Source organism: Podarcis filfolensis (genome assembly GCF_964270895.1).
Source record: "Podarcis filfolensis genome assembly, chromosome: 11".
In the NCBI taxonomy this organism is placed as follows: domain Eukaryota; kingdom Metazoa; phylum Chordata; class Lepidosauria; order Squamata; family Lacertidae; genus Podarcis; species Podarcis filfolensis.
In genome coordinates, this window is record NC_139613.1 from 21,666,373 (window position 1) to 21,690,041 (window position 23,669).

At 45.3% G+C, this 23,669-nt stretch overlaps 1 protein-coding gene across 2 annotated transcripts; it reads left to right on the plus strand.

The window, feature by feature from the left end:
* Positions 1-1,357: 1,357 nt before the first annotated feature.
* FST (follistatin) lies at positions 1,358-22,171 on the plus strand. 2 transcript variants are annotated; one of them, XM_083576263.1, is made up of 6 exons: positions 1,358-1,606; positions 3,742-3,933; positions 6,828-7,046; positions 9,084-9,308; positions 17,798-18,028; positions 18,533-19,979. In XM_083576263.1, coding segments are annotated over exons 1-6 (951 nt in total). In that variant the 5' UTR covers positions 1,358-1,524; the 3' UTR covers positions 18,535-19,979. The 2 variants fall into 2 exon arrangements, with proteins under 2 accessions (XP_083432389.1, XP_083432388.1); XM_083576262.1 differs by having other exon boundaries at positions 1,364-1,606; positions 18,823-22,171.
* The last annotated feature ends 1,498 nt before the right edge of the window (positions 22,172-23,669 follow it).

Here is a 23,669-nt window from a genome sequence, read left to right on the forward strand (position 1 = left end):
CTCAGTTTCATTCAGCGGTGCCAAAAAATGTTATTATAAATGAGTCCGCCAACTCTTCTTGAAAGAAGCCGAGAAGAATGCCAGACAGCGCTTAATAGACTAGCAACGCTGCAAAAGTTCATTAGGCCTGTTGCAATCGCGTCCGTCCCGTCTCTGCGCCTCCCCCGTCGTAGAGGAGGATGGCTTATTATTTTATTCTTCGGGAAGAGGGACCGCCTACGTCGCCTCCCCATCGCCAGTCCCTTCTCCTTCTTCTTTTTCTTCTCCTTCCTCCTCTCCACCGCCGCCACCACCTTCCATTGCAACTCCAAATACTCCAGACGCCCCCAAGTGAAAAGACTCACACTTGGGTATTGAACCGGGCATTAAACTTTGATTTGTTTTTGACGAGTCCCAGAGAGGGCGAAATATGTGCGCGCCAGACACTTAACTACTGTTTGGAGGTGTGAGGGTTAGAGATTTATGAGTAGCCACAACATCTGGGGCGCGGGGCTGGTGGTGGGGAGACGGCGGGAGGGGTGGGGAGACCGTGCAACACTCTCCCCCCCCCCCGTCCAAACACTTCCAGGGAGAGGGGCGCAGGAGAGACAGACAACGAGGACAACACCAAGGCTTCGTCTTTTTCCTCTCGGGAGGAAAACTTCGTGACTGCTCAGTCGCCGTCTAGCTCAGCTGCACCTCCTTACAAGCATATATCTCTGCACACAATTCTCTTCCGTTCCAAACGCAATCAATGTTTTGCAACTCGCATATCACCCGCCCCCCCCCGGCCAGGTTGGGTTGGGAAGGGGCTAGGGAACTAGGGTGGGAAAAGCAGGCGCTGCAAACCAGCGAAATGGGCTTTCGAAACAGACTCCCTAAGAAGTAGCGTCTCCTGTCTAAACGCGCCTCTCTCCCCTTTCTTTTCCCTGCGCCCTGGTTTATTAGTGAAGTCAGGGGGTGCTCTTATAAGCTTTTTTTCCCCCTTTTATTTTAAGGCTACTAGAAACTGTTGTTGTTGGCTTCAGACACACGCACACAAACCACCACAACAACGAACGCTCCTTCCTTCCTGCTACCGCAGACGGTAAGAAAGGTGAGGCGAGTCCCTTTGGGTAGGTAGGGTCGGTCTACCCGCCAGTGTGGCGAGTGGAGTGCCTGGCTTGCGGAGCGTAAAGACTAGATGGGCGCGCGTGTCTGTGTGTGCCCGCGCGCGCGCGCGCGCACCTAAAAAAAGGGGGGGGGGAGGTCGGATCATTGGAAAGGGTTTCACACTGATTCGCACTCAACTTTTTAAAATCTCCAACACTCTTCCCCCCCACCACCTCCGAACACACACAGACACTCGCGCGCGCACACACACATTAGGAGACCGCCCACCGCAGAGCTAAGACCCCATAGATTTAAAGAGAGGCAGCATTCAGAGCCTGACGTTCATTCAATAAGCAGGCTTGTCTGTCTGGCGTGCTCTTTCGTTTCCCTCGTCTTCCTCCTGCTACTTGAGAGGTTGCGTCTTCTCTTTCCGCTGGAGGGAAATAACTAAGGATGTTAAACCAGAGAATCTTCCCGGGCATGGTTTTTCTCCTGCTGTTTTTCTGCCACTTCATGGAAGATCAAACAGCACAGGGTAAGATGCGCTTTTACGCCTTTTTAATGTGCAGATGTGCCTATTCTGTCATCCGCCTGCCTAGAGAGAGTCTGTCTGTCTACCGTTTCTGCCTTCTTCCCCCACGCTTTTCTCCAGAGACTCTCCCGTCAGATGAGCTGACTGTGGAACTCAACGGGCCATGCCTCCGAGCAGACATGTCTGGGATTTTGCATGTCTACGACTGCCGTCTCGGACATAAATAAACAAGTCCGTTTAACTCGCACTGGGACTTACTTTTTTGGGTGGAAACGTGCTTAGGATCGCTCTGCGCGGGCTCCTTGGCACAAATGGCGCAGAGGTGACAGGGCGATCCGCGTTTGGCCGGGTGCATCGGGCAGAGAAGCTAGGCGCAATCATCATTAAAATCTTGATTGCCTTCATCATCATTAGCTCTAGCCCCTGTCTCAATAGCTTTTATCTTGCATCCCTAACGCGCTGCAGCTTAAATGAGCCGCTGCACCAGCTCAGAACTTTTCTGAGTTCGACCACCACGGAGGTCTGGTTTGGAACATGTGTGAATCTGTGTGTGCTCCCGCGCGCGCCTGAGAGAGAGGGAGGGAGGGAGGGAGGGAGAGGCTATGCAGTTTTGTTTTTGTTGTTGCAGCTTTTTGGTAAGGTTGCTGTTTAATTTGCTAAAATCATCTTGGCGCGACGAGGATGGGAATATGGACTCCGAAAGGAACTCATTATTATAGCTCACACTCCTAGAGGAAAAGAGTTTTTTCAAGTTTGGATAATTGTTTTATGTGCCCCTGCTTTCCTCCAGTTTTATGCCATTCTGTGAACTTTGGCAAAGGATATCTTAGGGTGATTTTTTTAAATAAAAAACAACAACCCACAATGTAACCACGTATTTTCGCCCCCATCTCCACTCCAGTATTGATTAGATGTGGATTGAGGGGTTATTAGGATACTTCTACAGTTTAGACTTGGGGCATTTATTTCTGTTTCCTTTGTGAATGATTATGCCTCCCTTGGTGCTATATTGCAACCTTAGACTGGCAGCAGCTAAAATACGATAATTACTATTACCATTACTATTTTGAAGTTTTGAGGCGGATAGATTTGGTGCTTGGGACCACGTTAGTCGTCTGTGTGTGTGTGTGTGTGTGTGTGATATTTCCTTCTGAATTCTTTGCTCTGGCAAAATTCCCATATGGATAAAGAAGCAGAATCGATTGCCACTGAGTGTTTGGAGGAGTCACATTGGTGGTTCACGAGGGACTCGGCCCCCCCTCCCCCAAATTCTTCAATCTCAGAGAATGGAGCGACAGGTCTAATCAGTGTTCTTGGTTCGGATCCAGAAGCAGCAGCAGCAGACAGCCGCAAGGTTGTTGTTGTGGGTAACCGTGTGTTTGTGCGCGCGTATGTTCCCCCAATTGTTTTTCTCTAGTAAACCCGTGTAAACTTGTGTAGCTTAATCCGATTCTTCTCCGCTTCCCTCCTCCTGCGCTTAGCAGTACGCGTGCACACTTCGGTCTCTCACTCCTCCACTACAAGCCATCTAGTTCTTCTATTGATGAAATCAGCAAAGTTTGATGATTTCGAAAGACTACGGTTTTATCATCGCTGCTATCACCGTTGCCATTGCCAAATCCTATACTTTGGGTGGAGGAACGGGAAAGACTGTGGTGAAATTTCCCCGTCGGTTGTGTGTGTGCCAACTTTTATGTATGAATTAAGCAAGGGGGTGGAGTGTGGGATGGACAAATGAGGGGGAGATAATAAGCGTCATTTTTTTCTTATGATCTTCTCCTTCCTTTTAAAATAATAATAATAATAATAATTCCTGAGATCTATTTCGCACCCTTGCCACGTGCAATCAAGTCTTTTCGGGCCCCCACCCTACCCTACGCGCCACACTCCCCTCCAAAGCTACAGCGCTTTCTCCATATGGAAAAGTAAGACGTCAAATTGGCTTGATCGGGTTATTGGAATAGCGCTTCCATTTGGTCCAGAGGAGAAGCTTCAGGTTATGAAACCGGACAAATAAAAAGTAAACAGTCTAGTAAAAGTCAATGAAAGCCGCACGTGTTGTGTCTGGGTCACTGGTAACTGACATTGATATGGCTGGGTCTCTCTCTCTCTCTCTCCCTCTCTCTTTCTGAATGCAGCTGGGAATTGCTGGCTCCGGCAAGCCAGGAACGGCCGCTGCCAGGTCCTCTACAAAAATGGTCTCAGCAAGGAGGAGTGCTGTAAAACCGGCAGGCTTACCACTTCTTGGACCGAGGAGGACGTCAGCGATCACGTGCTTTTCAAGTGGATGATTTTCAGCGGGGGTGCCCCGAACTGTATCCCTTGCAAAGGTGGGCGCCTCTTAAAAATAAAAATAGGAAAGGACTGCATTTCTTCGCCAGGGGTGTTCACATGCTGCATTCAATGAGTTGTGTGACAGCTTTGTACCTGTGTCCAGTGTAACATGTGAATGAATCTGTTAAGTTGCACAGTGCTGAGTCAGACACCATTGGTCCACACTGACCAGTAGTGTTTGCTCTGACCAGCAGTGCTTCTCTCTCCAAGGTCACGCAGGCAGAACATTTCCCCCAGTCCTGCAACCTGAGAACTCTTCTTATCCCTGAAGCAGTCAGAGGTTGTGCTTGAGTTCTTCTGCATAGAAAGCTCTAAAACTGAGTTGCCGCCCCTTCCTAGGAAGGAGGAGACTTCTCACCCCACCCACCACAGCCTAGGGCTTCGTAATTTGTGCCAAGGCTCAGAGCCCAGGCATCTGTTTTCAGTGCCGTGGGCTCAGTCCTTTTCCACCCTGAGATCATCTGGTGAAGGGCGGGTTATATGCTGAATAACTAACTAACCATGTGATACATGTAGCAAGGCAGAAGATATTAAAGTGTCCCTGAGCTGGTAAGGGATGCGGGTGGCGCTGTGGGTTAAACCACAGAGCCTAGGACTTGTCGATCAGAAGGTCGGCGGTTCGAACCCCACGACGGGGTGAGCTCCCGTTGCTCGGTCCCTGCTCCTGCCAACCTAGCAGTTCGAAAGCACGTCAAAGTGCAAGTAGATAAATAGGTACCGCTCTGGCGGGAAAGTAAACGACGTTTCTGTGTGCTGCTCTGGTTTGCCAGAAGCGGCTTAGTCATGCTGGCCACATGACCCGGAAGCTGTACGCTGGCTCCCTCGGCCAATAAAGCGAGATGGGCGCCACAACCCCAGAGTCGGTCACAACTGGTCCTAATGGTCAGGGGTCCCTTTACCTTTGCCTGAGCTGGTGCAGAGTGCATTTGCCTTGCCGTTTGTTGACTAGCAAGAGCCCTACAGTAACAGAGAGGGCTTCCAGATCTCAGGTTGGTGTCTCTAGACAGTCTGCCATCCAGTGTCTCCTTCTCTACAAGAAAATAAGTGCATTGACCGTAACAGCTTCTCCTTATAATAGACGTGGCTATTTTATTTTATTTTTGAAGGAGAGTTCCTGCGGCTCTAAGACTGCCTCGAGCTAATTCTAGATGTGTTTAGGGGCAGCTAGAGTTATGCAGAAATAAATTCTGCATGTGCTCTTCATACCAGAGTCTGCAGGTAAGGCTTGCCAGCAGTTCCCCCTGTGCCTCTAACAGCTGCACAACAAGCAGAAGTTTGGCAGGCCACCCTTTCCCAGCCAATTCATCTTCATGCTGGGAGAAGCTTTTTGCCACATGGCTATTATGGCCACGGGGGCCCTGCCAGGAACAACAGCAGCACCCCTGTTCCTCTTACTGACCACTGGAGTCCAAAGCATGCTGTGATGAAGACTCAAGTTGAGCTCTGGTTACATCGGGGAACATGGTGTGTGAGTGAGCATGAAAGAGGAAGGCGGCAACCACTACGGACTTTCTTTTAGTGGCAACAGTGTGCAAAGCTCCATAGCAACTTTTGCTCACCTGGTGCCTTCCAGGTGTTTTCCAGCACTGGCTGGGGCAGATGGGCATTGTAGTCCAAAACATAAGGAGGGTACCAGGATGGCGAAGGCTGTTTTATAAAGAACTAAGGTGTAGCAGGGGACGCGGGTGGGGCTGTGGGTTAAACCACAGAGCCTAGGACTTGCCGATCAGAAGGTTGGCAGTTTGAATCCCCGCGACAGAGTGAGCTCCCGTTGCTCGGTCCCTGCTCCTGCCAACCTAGCAGTTCGAAAGCACGTCAAAGTGCAAGTAGATAAATAGGTACCACTCCAGCGGGAAGGTAAACGGCGTTTCTGTGCGCTGCTCTGGTTCGCCAGAAGCGGCTTAGTCATGCTGGCCACATGACCCGGAAGCTGTATGCCGGCTCCCTCAGCCAGTAAAGCGAGATGAGCGCCGCAACCCCAGAGCCGGCCACGACTGGACCTAATGGTCAGGGGTCCCTTTACCTTTTAAGGTGTAGCAGCAACTCACTTACCCAAGTATCTTGGGCAGGATTATTCTAGAATAATAATAATTTTTAAAAGAAATGGATCGCAGCCAGGGCTTTTCAGAGAGGCACGTGCAGCCTTGGGCTGTCTGTAACTTAAATGACCTCCCCAATGAAAGAGGGTAGAGAACAAAACCCAACAGGTTAGGAGTGCTGGATGAGCAGAGAAGATACTGCATAGCTCAGTCAGTAGAGCATGAGACCCCTCATCTCAGGGTTTGAGCCCCATGTTGGGCAAAAGATTGCATTGCAGTGGGTTGAAGCAGATGATCCTCTACAATTCTATGATTCTAACGGACTGGAGAAAGGGAGGAGCTGAGGCAGATTTCCTCAAAGAAGCAATCTTTGACATGCATCTCACTTGCACGTCCTGCACATGCAGTTTCTCGTTGAAGATTAGCCCCTCTGGCATGCCGTAGATGATTAAAAGGATAGCATGGCCCACCCTTTCAATGGGGGGCGGGCTCTAATGTCTGTTGCTACTGCCCAATTCTTGCTATTGCAGGTTAATAACTGAGGAGTGCACATTATTTTGTGCCTATAGCACCAGAATAAGGGGCATTTGGGAAGGAGTGGAGTGGATACAGACTTGTGCGTCACGTTGAAAGCATCCGGCTCAGCAAACGGGAAGATCCTGTGTTTTTATTTTATGGCCTTTTGCTACGGTGAGGGGAGAGGGGATAACCTTCCTTGTATTCTGGGTCAGCCTGTGGTTGTTTGTGAAGCTGTGGTGAGGACTCTGGGTATTTAATTAAAGCAATGTCTCTGGGTTTTTTTCCCACCCGCCCCCAACACTGCCCTGCTCCCTTTCCCATTTCCTCTTTAGAAACCTGTGAGAATGTGGACTGTGGGCCTGGGAAGAAATGCAAAATGAACAAGAAGAACAAACCTCGGTGTGTCTGTGCTCCAGATTGCTCTAATATCACATGGAAGGGCCCAGTGTGTGGCTTGGATGGGAAAACCTACAAGAATGAGTGTGCCCTTCTGAAAGCCAGGTGTAAAGAGCAGCCTGAACTTGAAGTCCAGTACCAGGGCAGATGCAAAAGTAAGTTTGCAACTTATCTGTTCTCTGGGTTGCAATGCTGGTGGGGGAGAAGGTATATCTGGAAAATCAGAAGTTGCTGGTGCTCCCGGTATACTACTTATCATGGTATATAACACAGGAGATACCAGTGCAGAAAAGTCCTTTGTGGATTCTAACTCAAGTTCCCCCAGTAAGGACTGTGTACACGCCATACATTTAAAGCATATGGCTTCCCCTCTAAAAATGGAAAAAGAATCCTGGGAACTGTAGTTTGTTAAGGGTGCCTAGAAGCTTGTCCTACCCATGTGTAACGGAATGAGGTGGTAGAGTCCTCAGGCGGTTGGCTCAAGTGTTCCTCTTCAGGCCGTAGGTGGGGAATGCCACTTGAAAATTACCCTCCCCCCAACCAAAAAACAATTAACATATGTACAATTAAAACATATGTGCAATTAAAAAGCAAGAATAATCCTGGAGAATAGTTAAAGCTGATCCTGTCCCTTGATGCCCTAGTTGTTTCCATGTGCTGGGAGCTGTTACTTTTTCCACAACAGAACATTCACAGTGTCACACTCATCCACATAACAGGGGTGGATGTTGGTATCATGGCACCCCGGGCGAGAACAAAATTTGGCAGGCACCCCTCCCTGCCTAAATATTTCTTATTTTCACAATAATTCCTTTTGATACAGTTGCTTTTTTATGGCTCTTCTCAGTAGGGACCCATATAAATATAGATGATGATGATGATGATGATGATGATGTGCCCTCTTGGCAAGGGTTCACCACAAGGGGCACCGGGATGCAGAGGATGTGACACCTACTTCAAGTTTTAAAAACATCAGTGCTATCCATGTTGTGGCTAGTAAACCAAGCAGGGGTAGGGAACTGGATTGGGCCAATGGGCCGGATCCTTATGTCCCTTTTGCCACCACAGATAAGGGAGACTTAAAACACAGCAAGTTCATTCCCTGCCCCACCCCCACCCCGCTGTGTTTCAATTCACATTTGCATGGTGTTGTTCACACCAGACAGGAGGCAGATGTGTCTTCGCCTGGATGTGCATGGCTTTGCAACCTTCTCCACCTGGAATTCCTGCTCTTGCAGCTGTCATCTGCTTCATGTGTGGTGGCTGTCTCACACATACGCATCCTTCTTAAGTATGAAGTAAATGCGGCTAATCATATTGAAGCTCTACATGGGGCTATCTTTGAAGGTGACTCAGAAACTCATAACTCATCCAGAATGTGGCCGCCAGACGGGGAACTGGGAGCAGCTGCGGGGCTATATAACTCTGGTCCTGAAATATCTACATTGGCTCCCAGTACGTTTCCTAGCACAATTTAAAATGTTGGTGCTGATGTTTAAAGCCCTAAACTGCTTTGGCTCTGTGTACCTGAAGGAGCATCTCCACCCCCACTGTTCAGCCTCGACACTGAGGCCCAGCTCTGAGGGCCTTCTGGCGGTTCCCTCACTGTGAGAAGTGAAGTTACAGGGAACCAGGCAGAGGGCCTTCTCGGCAGTGGCACCCTCCCATATTCTGTTGGAAGCTCTCCAGAGTGGCTGGGGCAGCCCAGTTGGATGAGTGGGGTATAAGTAACAAATTACTATTATTGTTGTAAGCTGGTTTGAGAAAAACAGCAGTTTACCTCAAGAAACTAGAGGATTCACCTGGATTGCAACGAACACCATGCATATGCGACTTCAAAAACTGGAAGTGGGAGCCCACTGGATGAAGACTAAGCAGTCTGGCTTGTTTTTGCCTGCTCAGACTTCACAAGCCCTGATGTGTGGGACAGACAGATATATTTGTAGGGTGGAGCAGGTGGGCCAGAATAGTTTGGGGAAAACAGGCCTAATTAGCCAGAAATGGACCAGAGACTCCCCACCACTGAGACAGAGTGGCTATCTCTTCACTGTGTTCATTTCCATTTAACATAAAAAGCTAATAAACAACTTTTCAATGGTTGTTGTCGGTGCCACATGTTATTCTAGGCTGCTTGGTGGTGAAGGTGGCTCGTGCTGTTGCTAACAGGTCGTTTTCCCTGTCTATTCTTTCAGAAACCTGTAGGGATGTTTTGTGCCCTGGCAGCTCCACCTGTGTGGTCGATCAAAACAATAACGCCAACTGTGTGACATGCAATCGGATTTGCCCAGAGCCTACCTCCCCTGAACAGTATCTCTGTGGGAACGACGGGATCACATATGCAAGCGCTTGTCATCTGAGGAAAGCGACCTGCCTGCTTGGAAGATCCATCGGTCTAGCCTACGAAGGAAAATGTATCAGTAAGTACCATGCTCTGGGGAGGGTAGTTCCATGCACCTGAGAGGCCTGAATGAAGGAGGCTACACCATCCAACTTGGGATCTGTGCCTCATGGGTGGAACCAGATATTGTGAGGGAAACACAGGGCTCCCTGCTCGGTGTCTAGTGGAGAGGCAGCCGCAGGAGAGAACTGGCAGGTGGAAGGAGTGTTTATGGAAGGACCTTGGCTCAGTGCTGGAGCATCTGTTCTGCTTGCAGAAGATTGAATCCCTGCCATCTCCAGGCAGGGCTGGGAGAAAACCCAGTTTCGATTACTGGAGAACGGCTGTCTGTCAGTCTAGACAATACTTGGCATAAGCCACTTCCTATGATCCTGTGTTTAACCTTTACCCTGACCACTTCTCCTCTTCAAGTCATTTTAAATAGATTTTCCCCCATCTGAGGACACACACCCCTCCTTCCTGCCCACAGAACCTCTTCTCCACCAGTTATCTTGGTAGGTTTTCTGAGTTCACCTCAGATGAGTGATGGCCAACTGTATCTACTGAACACTGATGCAAATACTGTTTTATAGAACCACAGTGCAGGAATGTAGGACTTTGAACACTCAAAAGGTGCTCTATAAACTTTAAATATTACCATTTACTGTTACTGTAATCCCCATTCTGCATCCTCTTGTCTCACGGGGAAGTTTACCAATGTGTGGAGCGGCAAATGGTTCTGGGGCTACCCTATTGGGAGCCAGAGAGCTTCCATCAGTCACCTTAACAAGAAGGGCAATGAGCGCCATACAACAGCTAGTGTCAGAGAGTGTCTATTCAATATTGGCTGGATAAGACACCTGGATTTGGGCAACCTGTAAGCCAGAGGAACCCTCCAGAGTGGAGAGAGGCTGCTTTCAGGGTATCTGTGCCCCTCAGAAATAGGTGGCATAAGTCAGCAAGGCAAATATATATTCATTTACATTACACACACTGGCCCCCACAATGATTCTGTGAGGTATGATTTACATTTTAAAGTTAAAGAACTAAAGGCTGTGAGAGAAAGAGGGTGTGAGATAGAGACTTGATCAAGGCTACCTGATGATTCTGTGACAGGAATCTTTTTTCAAACCACCTTTGCCTGCCCTTAAACTACATTTCTGTTACAATTAAGATGGCAAGGTTTAGATCAGGGGTGAGGAACCTGTTGACTAAAGATTCCATCATTGCTAAATGTTGGCTGTGTAGGTTGGGGCTGATGAGAATTGGAGCTCAACAATGTTGGAACCTCAAGTTCTCCACACCTGATTTAGTTGCTGAAATGTTTGGTGAATCTATTTTAAACAATTATATTGACTAAAAAGGTGCCCTGAGGTCAACTTGAAAATTATTTGTAATAGCCATAGCCATTAACACTGCAGATAGAAAGTATCATCTTGCAAGAGGCATTCTCTCCTATGTGAAAAGGAAATGCCTCTTACAAAATTCTGCCAGCTTCAATACATGTGAACATCAGTCAAACCAAATTTCAGCATGCTTCCCTCTTAAGAACTGCTGTGGCTTTTTTCCTCTCATGGGAAAATGTACACCAATTGATGGGACAATCCTAATACATATACTCCATGTCAATGACTTGAGATGTTAGGAAGCTGCATGGATTCCTCCATGCTGGCCTCTGCACCACAAGTATGGGGTGGCCCCACTGTGGCAGAGGTCCCATGCTATCATACCCCCCAACATTTCTCCAATTAAATTAGGGAGGTCCCATTCCATAATGATATATATATATATATATATTACTATTTATACCCCACACATCTTACTGGGTTGCTCCAGCCACTCTAGGCAGCTCCCAGCATATATATAAAAAACACAATAAAACATTAAACATTAAAAAACCCTTCCTTATACAGTAATACCTCTGCGAACGTCCGCCTCATCGAGCGTCCATTCCAGCAAACGTCCGCGGCAAACCCGGAAGCGCGCATGCGCAGACACGGCACTTTGCCCTGCGTCCTTTTCGGCTAGCGGCTGGGGCTCCAGAACAGAACCCAGTCGCAAAACAAGATAAGACTGTACAGGACTGCCTTCAAACAGCTCGAGGGTCTGATAACTCCATAACCTCCAATATTTCTCCAATGAAAATAGGGACATCCTAGGGGAAAGTGGGACATTCTGGGATCAAATCAGAAAACTGGGATGGCTTCTCTAAATCAGGGACGTCCTTGGGAAATAGGGACTCTTGGAGGGTCTGTGCTATGCCCAAGTGGGCGCAAAAGCTCACGAAGCCCTAAAATAGGGCTTTCCATTATGGGGAGCCACCTGCTTTAGAGCCATTGGATCCAAAGCCCTGTGCGTCCCCTGAGGTCCCCTGCCCCCACGATCTATGAGCTGATCCAACTAGTATTTGGATGTGGTGGTGACAAGTAGACATCTATAGTGTTGCACTGTTAATCAATTAAACTATCAGGTAATAATAATCCCCTAAAATTTCTCCTTCATCCGGCAACCATAATCATTCTAATACAATTTCTTTGCAACAGAAGAGGAGCAGATGGCAGTTTAAGTGACAGCAAGGGGAGAGACTCAGGAGTTGGGCTGGTGCTGAAATTCATAATTCCAGACTTGAAAAATGCAGATTTGGGTAACTCCAATAGGAGACTAGTATTGTGAGCCCAAAAACGCAAATTTGGGTAACTACAATATGAGGCTGGTATTATGAGCCCCAAATTTCTTCTCCGGTTCAGATTTTAACCTGAGTCCAAGAAGACCTTCAGTTCTCCCTTCCATCCTATCACTCAGTACGCCAAGGCTGGAGAAAGGTTTTTCTCATCCCTTCTTTCTCTGATGCTATGACTATGCACGCTACATGGCTTCACTACAAACTGTTATTTTCCCGTTCCTGTGAGAGATCTAGATTTTTTAAGGGAGAAAAGCTATTTTCGGTCCATGTAAAATAATATTCCCCATGAATTGTTGTTCAGGCAGTTGTTTCTATTGGAATCCAGTTGACTTCAACACTGAAGCCATGTGGTCTGAAAACATCTTCAAAGATCTGGTATCCTCATGTATTTGGGGTTCCAATGGGAGGTGGGCCAAAGATTTGTCCTCAGTAATTGTCAGCTGAATTAAATAGAAAGTTTTATTGAAGTAAAACCTGGATTTCTGGATTCCAGGAATACATTCCTACTTGGTTTTTAAGTAATTTTGGAACTTTTAGCATTTTCTTCTGCTGTGGTTTTGGTGTGGAAGATGAGGAATGGAATGTGTTGCGCAAGGGGCGCACCAGTTTTTCTCTACTTTTTGGTCAAGACTAGTCTTTCAGTGGCATGGAAATTTCTACAGAAAATCCACTTTTCTAATTCCATTTACCTGGCTGCTATATCTCTGCCATTTCCCCTCTTGCTTCAACTTCTTGCACCTTCCTCATAGATCACCGTACCCACTGAGGAATTAAGTAATGAGATATCATTACAACTTTGCAAAGTCAGTCAGATTCGTATCACAGATGGCAGCTAAGGGTCAGGATAAGTGAGGGCAACTGAAACAAACCTTTTTGCAAGGAGTACCCCCCAGAATTGAGACTTTCGTCACAGGCAGAAATACAGTCAAAAGCAGTTAATACTTTTAGCCCTAGTTAACGCAATAATTTTTCTACAAAACCCAGTTCCCTGCTGATTCCAGTATGGAACTTGAAGATACAGTGGTACCTCGGGTTAAGAACTTAATTCGTCCTGGAGGTCCGTACTTAACCTGAAACTGTTCTTAACCTGAGGTACCACTTTAGCTAATGGGGCTTCCTGCTGCCGCCGCACCGCCGGCTGGCAATTTCTGTTCTCATCCTGAAGCAAAGTTCTTAACCCGAGGTACTATTTCTGGGTCAGCGGAGTCTGTAACCTGAAGCATCTGTAACCCAAGGTACCACTGTAGAGGGGTGGGGTTGCATGTGATAGGAGATGGCTTTTGCCTGTTTCCACAGAAGACATGCTCTCCATCTTCCAGAAACTTTCTCATTAACCTTTATAACCTTTATAACTCTGTCCTGTTGGGGAAACATGGGAGTTCAGATCATTTATTGAAGTTGTGCTCTCCCCTTTCTCCAAAAAGGGCAGGCTTTTGGAGAAAGGGCTTTTTAACCTCGTTCTCAGAAACAGTGGATAGCATGTTAAACTCTCAGTGCTGTACCAATTCAGATTGCAGCTATGGACTTACATGATCACATGCTTCTCCATACAATAAATAAATAAATGTAGTAGAAAAGTAGATCAAAAAGAGAACTTCTAGCTTAGCTTTTTTCCTGGCACTCTAGTTTTCTAGGGATTTTTGTAGGGAGCTCTCTCTTTTTTTGCATTCAGCCATTTGAGCTCATATATACAGTCTCAAGAGGCATTGTCCTGGCAAAGTTTTACCACCTCATCTGTCATTTGTGGGGGTCAGACATTAGATTAGCAACATATCCTGTGTCTTTTCCCCCAAGATCAAGTGGTGTGCATCACAGCTGAGCAGGGTTCTGAATGTATGTTTAACTTATTTAAATCTGGCACTCTATAGACACTACACCTCAATAGCTCCTTTGTACTTACATTCCCTTACATTAAAGGACTCTGTCCTGCTCTGCCACCCAGGCAGCTTTCCTAAGTGCTATTAAAAGCACATTTTGTTCCAGAATGCATCACTTGTGAGCATTTACAATGGATGATAAAAAGCAAAGAACTTCATATTTTAAGTCTGTGACTTCTACAAGTGAAATATGCAGAACCCTATTTGAACATACCTGGGGAAATCAGCCAATTGGTGATATCTGCCAGTGTCAAAGTTAGTGACAGGGAACCATCACTACCAACCCTGGTCATGCATGGTGCTGGGCTTGGAAAAAACAGATTCAGAAAAAATAAGCTGAGCCTGTTGTCTCCCTGATGATACCACTGAGAGCATGGCAGCTTCTGGTCCCTCCCTCAGCTGCTTCAGTGAGCTTTCCAGTCATTCTCCCCCACTACCCACTTGCATTCTCATCTTTCTAGGGCTGCCGTATGTCTGGAATACGTCCATCAAAAATGGCATCCAGGTAGCATTTTGGGAAATCAGTCAATATGTCTAGGAAAACCCAGGCATATGGCAGTCCATATCAGAAATGTGGGGTTTTTTTGGCAAATATTTTTTTTCAAAAAAAGCTTTTCAGTTTTTTAAATATGGCAACCCTACATCCTTCCATTTATGTTTGGTCAAGGGATTAAAGCATATATTGGACATTTAGGTTAGCACAATTAAAGAAGATTGAAGTGCTCTGTGGCCCTAGTGTAACAAATCCACTTAAAAAAAAATATCAACAGACTTTCTGCAGTTAGGAAAGTGACAGGGAAGTACACTGAAATTGTGGGATGAAGGAACAATTAACACGAAGCTATATAAACACTGCACAAGCAAATCAGGAGGTCAACTGGGGAACTACAGGAGATGAACAAAACAAGGGGACTTTCTTTCATATTCACCTCTCTTACGCCTGGACCATTGAGAAATGCAATTTCCACAGTGCTATACACAGCATGGGGGAAACTAGATCTCCCACAGGAGTGGGGGAATAACGGTGCAGCCATGTTAGCGTGCAAAATAGCCATAGCATCCAAGAAAGAAGATAATACAAGTTTCAGCTGAAGGTTGTACAACGGAAGCCAACGGCTGATGTGATTCCCTATATAATTTACTAATTTGATAATCAGCTGCAAATTATATATCTTGTACTGAATTTATGGACAGAAAGAAAGGCAACAGCTACAATCTAAAAAGCACTTTGCATGTGGCCAAGATCTTAGATTTTTAACTTTTTTTAACAGCAGCTCTCCCTCTGCCCTGCCTCACCACTGCCCTATACAGTCACATACACTATACACTCCATGCTAAAACAATAAAGACTGCAGTGGATCCTTCAAGGTAAATAAATTTAGCCTGGTATTAGTGTTCATGCACCACAAGCCATTGTACTGATTGCATGAAATGTTGTCCTCAGTTGGCTGTAAACATTGAAGCTAAAAGACCTTGACTTGCAAAATGTACAGCCTGTGACATTTCTACGCAAATTCAAACATAGGCAAAATGAATACAGTAACCGTTCAAGGCAGAGAGGTTTCTGATCACGCAATCTCCCCTTGCTTTGCCGTGCTAACCTAACACCTAGAGTGGGAGACAAAACTTTGAGCTTGTTTGGGCTCCTTGCTGTAACACGAGCTGATTTTGCAACTCCTTCTGGTGTCATAAGTGGTTTGCTACATTATCTGACCCTTCTGAGAATGCAGAGCTAGTCATTCAGTGTGACCATTGCGGCTGGGTCTGCCACTGTTTATAAAAATAGAGGACTAATTGAGCCCTAGAAAGCAAGATGCTTCTCCCTCCCTCCCTCCCTCCTCGCATGCCTTTCCCTTAAAAATCCTATTCTGATCTTTGGTCTCAAAGATCAAGCACAGGGGTCTTGGGACCAGCAGCAATTACTAGTTTATAACATTGTGCCAGCACTGGGAGCTGTCCCTGTGCCCAGAGTTGGCTCAGCAGCTCATGTGGAAGCTGTTACATTGGCAGTAGGCCACTACCTCTGACCTGGAAGATCAGTATGACACAAGAGCCACATAGCCCACTTCTAAGTCCTCCTGGGTTCCATGGGATTTGCTCCCTAGAGAGTATGCTTATGCTTACGGATCTCAGTGGCAAATGTGTGTCACCAACACCCCCTTTATCAGGCAACCTAGGGCCATTTTGAGGGCAGTCATGTGCGTTTTCTTTTATTCATAGGGAATGGGCCTAAAAATTCACCTTGAATCTCTGCCTTTTTAAAACCCTGGTTCCTTTCAAGGTCACTCTGAATTCTCTCTGCTTTGGGTTGTGTTTCTAGTTCCCAGGCACTGTGTCTAAAACAACTCTGTGTTTCTTCATTCACTTGTAATGGGGAATCTAACATTAGCTAAAACTTTTCCCTTATTTTGGCCAGAGTGGATGAAGTTTGTAGGCACAGTAGTCCTTCCAGAGTGAATTATGCCTGTCAAATTGTGGATAAATTGATCTAAGCGGGGTTTTTTTGTGAGGGACATAAAAGGGATTCATTTTCGTCCATAATCCTGAGTGGGCGGGTCTGTCTTTCTTTTTGATGTGGCACTTCAGCATGGGAGGGAAAGACTCCTGAATCACTCTGATTCACCTTGTTATCCAGCCCACACAGAGAGCTGACACTCACCCCTAGTGCTTTCCTATAGTCAGGCCCAGCCCTACCACTAGGCAAAGTGAGGAACCTGCCTCAGGCAGCAGATGCTGGTGGGTAGAAGCAGCAGCCACCCAGAATTCCTCCTGAGCTCTGCAGCCATTCCCTTGTGTTGCCACACAGCCTCTCCTGGCCTCTCTAGGTGTGGTGAAGAGTATTATCCCGTCATTAGTGTGGAAGTAAGATTCAACCACCAGCACAGTTGGTTTCTGTGTGTGGAGTAGAGGAGTGTCACCACCTTGTCCTTCACCCCAGACAACACAATTTTAAGGGCTGGCACTTTCTGTGGTGGCTGTTGCCGATAAATCAGATTTATAGGATTTGGCCATGGCAAGGGTTTCAGCTTGAGCCATTACACCGAAAGGCAAGTAGAGTAAAACAATCCTAAGGCCAGCAAAGGAACAGATGGCACTCCTCAACCTTCCATGTTCAGAAAGTAGACCAGGCTAGCAAATGAATCTTGTTTCAAAACAGGAGAAGGAACAGGATTCTGCACCAAACAGGAGGATAGCAGTATAGCTTATGGGGTGCAGGGCAGGCTGGGTAGCCCACACAGCTCTGTCATCCATCACCTCACTGCTATGCCTCTCAGCCACCAGCATCGTGACCCTGTCTCTCTACCTAGCCAGAGCAGACAGCATTGGAGGCTGGTCTGCTAGGATGAATGGAGCTCTGCCTTACCAATCTTAGTCTGTCCTCTGTCAGCCCCCACCTCCTAATAATCAGTCCAGAGAGTGGCACTAGCAGTCAGATTCCTCTTCCTCCTCCATCTCTTTGCACTTGCAGAATACAGTAGGGAGGAGGATGGGGGCAAAACCAGAATTAGTTGGCCCTGCCTATCATTGTCTCTTGTTCTACCTGCCGTTGACTCTGGTTGCATCTACTCTTGGCCTCCCTGCCAGTCCTAAGGGGCATCAGCCTCTGCTGATTGAGAGTGTTGGATAAGGAAACCTCTCTGAGATTGCACTCACAGCCTCCAGTGCCTTTAGCTGAAACTCTCCCTCTTCTAGCTAAAACTTTCAGCCAGGGCCCCACCCTCCATCAGAAAACTCAATTTTAAGTCCTAGCTTCTCCCTACACCTCCAGCTTCACTGCCTCCTGTTGGGCAGTCACAGGGCTGTTGTTTTTTGGAATCGTCTTTGTGACCCTGCAGAAATTGTCAGAATATAATTTCACAGTTACTTTGCTTTTGTTCTTTTTTTAAAAAAAAAAAGCAAGCAAGCAAACGTCAACCTCTTTCCCCTTCCCCTCTTTTTCTTTTTTTTTATAATGAAAATCTCTTGTAGAGGCCAAATCTTGCGAAGACATCCAATGCAGCACCGGGAAGAAATGTTTGTGGGATTTAAAAGTGGGCAGAGGCCGGTGTGCCCTCTGCGACGAGCTCTGTCCCGAAAGCAAATCGGATGAATCTGTTTGTGCCAGCGATAACACCACTTACCCAAGCGAATGTGCTATGAAGGAGGCAGCGTGTTCACTGGGTGTACTTTTGGAAGTAAAGCACCCAGGATCTTGCAACTGTAAGTGAGATTTTTAACCTTCCCAGGAACGGTTATCTTCTGAAGGCAAAACAGCCCCCAGTTTAGGGAAGACTGACACCCTTATTAAACATGAAAGGGAACATGAGAGAGATCTTATGCAGAAAGATTTATATATTATACAGACGTCTTGTGGTTCGTAAGGCATAACAGATAGCCAACAGCGGACATTTTGGGGAGCCTTTTCTCATTGTAGGAAAGGGTCTGCTTGACACCAGAGGGCTGCCTTAAATGCATCTTTCGGGCGATTTCCTGCCCTCTCTTAATATCGTTTGCTTCAGTGTGCTTTGCTGTTTGCTTTATTAACACTTGGCTACAATCTAATCGCACCCTCCCTCCCCACTCCCTCCTGCGACCCCCCTAGCTTAACACTTAACCACGTGGGCTGCTGTCTCCTTGCAGTTGCCTCTGAATGAAGGACTCAAAAAAATAAAAAAGCAGTTTAAAAAAACCTAGAACACAAGAGCACTTTTTATCTAATTTCAGGAATCTGCCAATAGAACCTGAGCCATTGAGTCTTCAGAACTTGCTGCAGTTATGACTTCATAGATTATGTAACACACACACACATGCACACAAAAACTTTATTGCGTAACAGCAGATGCCAAAGCGCATCTCACTACAAGCCACGCTTAAAAAAAACAAAACAAAAAAAAGAGTAAAAATGCAACTCTCTATCACGGCTATGCAGGGGGCTTTGAAAACATGCTCTGAGCTGCTTCTGCGCTGTTGTTGTCCGTGTTTAAACAACAGCTCCCCTGTATTCTCCTATCTAGCCATTAATGAAGATCTTGAAGAAGACGAAGAAGACGACGACCAGGACTACAGCTTATCTTCCAATCAGTGGTAAAACTTCCATCACTTTTGGAACAGCCATTGGGCAAGAAATACAATGTCCATACTGTACATAAATGTATGCTTATTTATTTGGGGAAGAAAAAAGTATACATATAGTTGAATCTTGTAGACATTTATTTATACTGTGTCATGTTTTATAATTTATACATAAAAAAATGTCCGATTGACTGTACACCTTTTTTTTTTTTTGGAAGAAATTTAATCGTTATGGGATGAACAGTGTTATTTATTGTGAGGTCTCTTGCCTGTATAGTAAAGCTTCTTCTTTTTTTCTTGTAAACTATAAATCCATTCCTTAGAGCTTATCCCCCCCCCCATCCCCGTCACAACTCTTCATAGCCTTGTTTCTGCCAGTGTTAACTCTTTTCCACTTTAACAAAACTTTGCATGTCAGTTTCCTGTTACATTTTTTATTTATTGCATTTCCTTGCCGGTTCTGTACATACATCCACAATCCCTCGGGTATTTGTTTACAAGGAATCTTGACTGACCAAAAGGCGCTGTAAACTGACTTAACTATAGATTCGGGGTGCAATGAGGCAGTCTTTAAGGAAACCTCTTTCCCTTGGTTATCCCTTGGTTATGTTCTTCTGATTGATTCATGTTATTGAGGTGATCTCAGTGTACTGGACATTTCTACTGTACTATGAGAATCCAAACCCAAAGATCGGATTATGAAGGCCGTTAATAGCTATATGGCTAAATGTAATGAGAGCATAATTTTTTATTGGAAAAAAAAATACATTGTCACATGCATCAACGTTTTATTTGATGTTTCCTTTAAGATAGTCCTGCAGTTCCATTTTTAAAAGTCCTTTTCATTTCTCATTCAAAGTGTTCACAGAATATTATATCAAAGCTTTATCAGTTCAAGTTTCTTGCTTTTCATAATACTTTTTTTTTCTGAGGCAATTTTATATTTTCAAACATGGCGAGTTAAATATAAATTCATTTAAATATATAGTTTTGTACTTTTCTACCATGTAAATGTGCAATGTATATAAAAGTTATAATGTGTATTTGTAAATAAATTATGAGTGAAAAAAATAAAAAAATGGATTTCTTTTCCCTATAATACATTGGCTTCAGTTATTGGTTGCTTAATGTGGTTCTTCCCCACCACCACCAAGGCTTTTTGAATGTGGAGGGAGTTAGTTTCAGAGCTGGCTTCCCAACTTGGTACCCTTCAGGTGTTGAACTACAATTCCCATCATCCCTCACCATTAGCTTTGCTGGCTGGGAGGGATGGGTGTTGCAGTCCGAAACAGCTGGAGGGCACCAAGTTTGCAAATGTAGGTTGTTATTTCGAGCCTCGGGAATTGTCTGAAGGCCTGTCAACTTAAAACTAAACACGTATAGCCCTGGGCAGTGTCTGAATGGAAGACCATGAGGTAAATAATAATAATAATTTATTATTTATACCCCGCCCATCTGGCTGAGTTTCCCCAGCCACTCTGGGCGGCTCCCAATTGAGTATTAAAAACAATACAGCATTAAAATCCCTTATATGCTACTTTGAGTTCCATCGTGGAAGCAAATTTGTACTTTTCTTTGGGTGTGAAAAAAATATCCCAATCTAGTGCTGGATGAACTCCAAGAGTTGGTGCTGACAGGGTTTCAAAATGGCTGCTTGCCTCATCACATGTGGTGAGCAGGAATAAGCGTCACATGATTGGGAAGGGAAGCATTTATATGCTGGGAAACTGGTGGTGGTGGTTTTCTTTCAGATGAACCAAATAGAAGTGGACTAGTAAAATAATCTGTGGGCTAAGTAATTTTTGCAGTATTGGCTGGTGTGGAAGGGTGGAGGCACCCTCCAAACACCAGTGTCGCTGCAGATAACCTGGATGGGGATTGGGCAGGGCTATGGTGGAGGCAATCCAGCACTCCCACCTGAGTGAGCCACCTCCCAAAATGTTTACAACCCCACTGCTCTGCCCTCTCAATTAAGTTCCATACCACTACACTGGCCACTAGTGGTCTTCTGAAGACTTATTTGCAGCACTACTTTAAACCTTATATTCTAATGGTGAATTTACTACTCCCACTATGTGATTTGGGGCCACATTGGTGATGACCAGTAGCAGAGAGCAAAGGAAAAAAATTCACTGTGTGATGGTACAAATTCACATAGTGGATTCCAGTAGATCATTAGAAATTGCCATGAGATTGCAGGCCTCTGGCAAAATGCCTAGCATAGGACTGGAGAACCTGCATCCCTCCAGAGATGTTGCTGATCACCCCTGACTATTGGCTGAACTGACTGTGGACAGAGGTTGTAGGATGAGAGTTGAGGTCCAACAACACAGGAACCATTGGTTTCCCATGTTTACAGCTCTGAGCCATAGTAAACCTGAAGAAATGATATCTGAACCTTAGTTCATTGGGGGATGTACAGTGGCAGAGGAACCCTCTCTGGCACCCAGGGCAGCACAGCGCATATGGACTGTGCATGTGCAGCATCCTGTGCATGCGCACTCCCTACAGAATGCCGCACATGCACCATCCATACAGACGGTGCGTGAGTGGTGCCCATACGGACTGCAGGCTCCCTCGCTCGCTCTACAGCTGAGGGGAGGCAGGGGCCATCTTGTCACCCCTCCCAGAGTGGCACCCAGGGCGACCCGCTCCCTCCGCCCCCCATTCCTACACCACTGGGGATGCAAAAGGAACACGGTTTGCGGCAGTACTGACATTTCAAAAGTGATCTATTAGAGTTATGGGAAAGTGGTAAACAAGCACAGGTCAAATAATTTTACCTGCTATTATTTTTTCAACCACGATTGAGTAAAAGGGTTGTTCCACACAGAATAAACGTTCCATTCTGGTGCAAAGTCACATTTAGATTCTAGAAAATTGTACTCTAACTTACTTCCAACGTCTTATATTGAGGCACCTGAGAGTCAGTGTGCAGCAGTGTTTAGAATGTTAAACTAGAACGTCAGAGATCCAGGTTCAAATCCTTACTCAGCCACAAAGCTCATGGGGTGAACCTTTGCCCAGTCACGTTCTCTCAGTCAAACTCAACTCACAGGGTTGTTGTGAGAATAAAATGTGGGTTATACAATGCCCTCAACTTCTCGAAGGAAGGCTGAAATATTGTAATAAATATTGCAACAGTGACAGCGTTTGTTCCTCTTTATGTCATTAAGAGCTTAGTCCAGTTTCAAGAATCCTTCCGGGGACTCTTTCTTTATCCTGTAAAACCATACAATGTCAATATAACTATGTATTTTGCCTGCATACAATAAAGCTTTTATTGGTGGATACTGGGATTGTGAAGTTTTAATCGCGTATTAACAGGTCTACTTGCTGAGGAATTAATTCTATGCAAACCTAAAATGATAGCTGGATTTATTTATACTTGGTGGTCTACACAAAAATATGTGAATAGAGACCACTGGGCTGTATCAAACACTGTCACTCAGCTGGCAATAAGACTTCCATCAGTAGAAGCCTCTGGAACACTCTGGTGCAATGAGCAAAATGCCAGCAAAACCCTTATCAAATAAAGAATGCCTAACTTCTGGGGAACTCCAGAAGGGTAGTCAGATTAGTCTGGTACAGCAAAAACAATTTAGTCTTCTGAAGCACCTTCAAGGTCTATTTTGGCACAAGCTTCAGGGGGAAAGTATCAGCTTTATCGGATGCATGAACTGTTATCCTCACTTGGCAGACATAGATAGGGAAACTAATTTTGTAAACAGTGAGGCCAAAAGGCCATGAAATGTGAGAGGTCCAGGAGATCTGTGACGTTTGTATTTAGAACTGTAGAGCTGGAAGGAACCCCGAAGGTCATCTAGCCATAGCTGCCAACGTTTCCCCTTTTTTAAGGGACATTCCCTTATTCTGAATAGGATTCCTCGCAAGAAAAGGGAAAAGTTGACAGCTATGCAAGTATGATTTAGATAACAAGTGATATTGGAGTCATGTATAAAATCAACAGAAATAGATTCTATGGATCTAAGACTAAGACTTATTCAGCAGAAAATAATATTCAGAGTCCATTGGACTCCAGCAAAACCTAACCAGAAGAAAATAACAAATGCAGACAACTGCTGGAGATGTGGAAGTAAAAATGCAAACTTAGTACATATGATGATTGGCTGCCCGATGATAAGATCATTTTGGTGCGAGGTGAGGATATATATAGCAAGAGTGATTTTTTAAAAAAAAATGTTATTTAGGGAATTTGAATTTAATTCTAAATTTAATTCTAAATTATATAGAAACGTGGGAGATTACAAGGGGTTAAAAAAAATGGATGTACCATGCCATATTAGAAACAAAAAAACTTGTTCTGATGAATTGGAAGAGCCGCAAAAAGATCCCATTGGGTACATGGATTGACAATATGGACATACGAACGAATTGCATATTGACGCAAATTAAGAATGGATAAATATGAAGAAATCTGGAAGGATTACTTAAGAGATAAGGTGGAAAGTGGTGGGAAGTAGGGGGAGGAGAGGTGGGGAAATACTGTTAAAAAGGTGTAGTTATAGGTATATCAGTACTCAAATCTGAATTGTTAAATTGTGTTATTGTGGTTTTTGTTGTATGTGTTTTTTTGTGGTTGCTGTTTGTATTGAAAAAATGATTAAATAAATTTAAAAAACACACACAAAAACAGCTATGCATCTAGCCCAACTCTCCCCTGCAAGGTAGGAATCTCAGCTAAAGCATCCCTGACAGGTGGCCATCCAATCTCTGCTTAAAAATCTCTGCGGAAGGGCAGTCCAAGGCAATCCAAGGGAGACCTTTC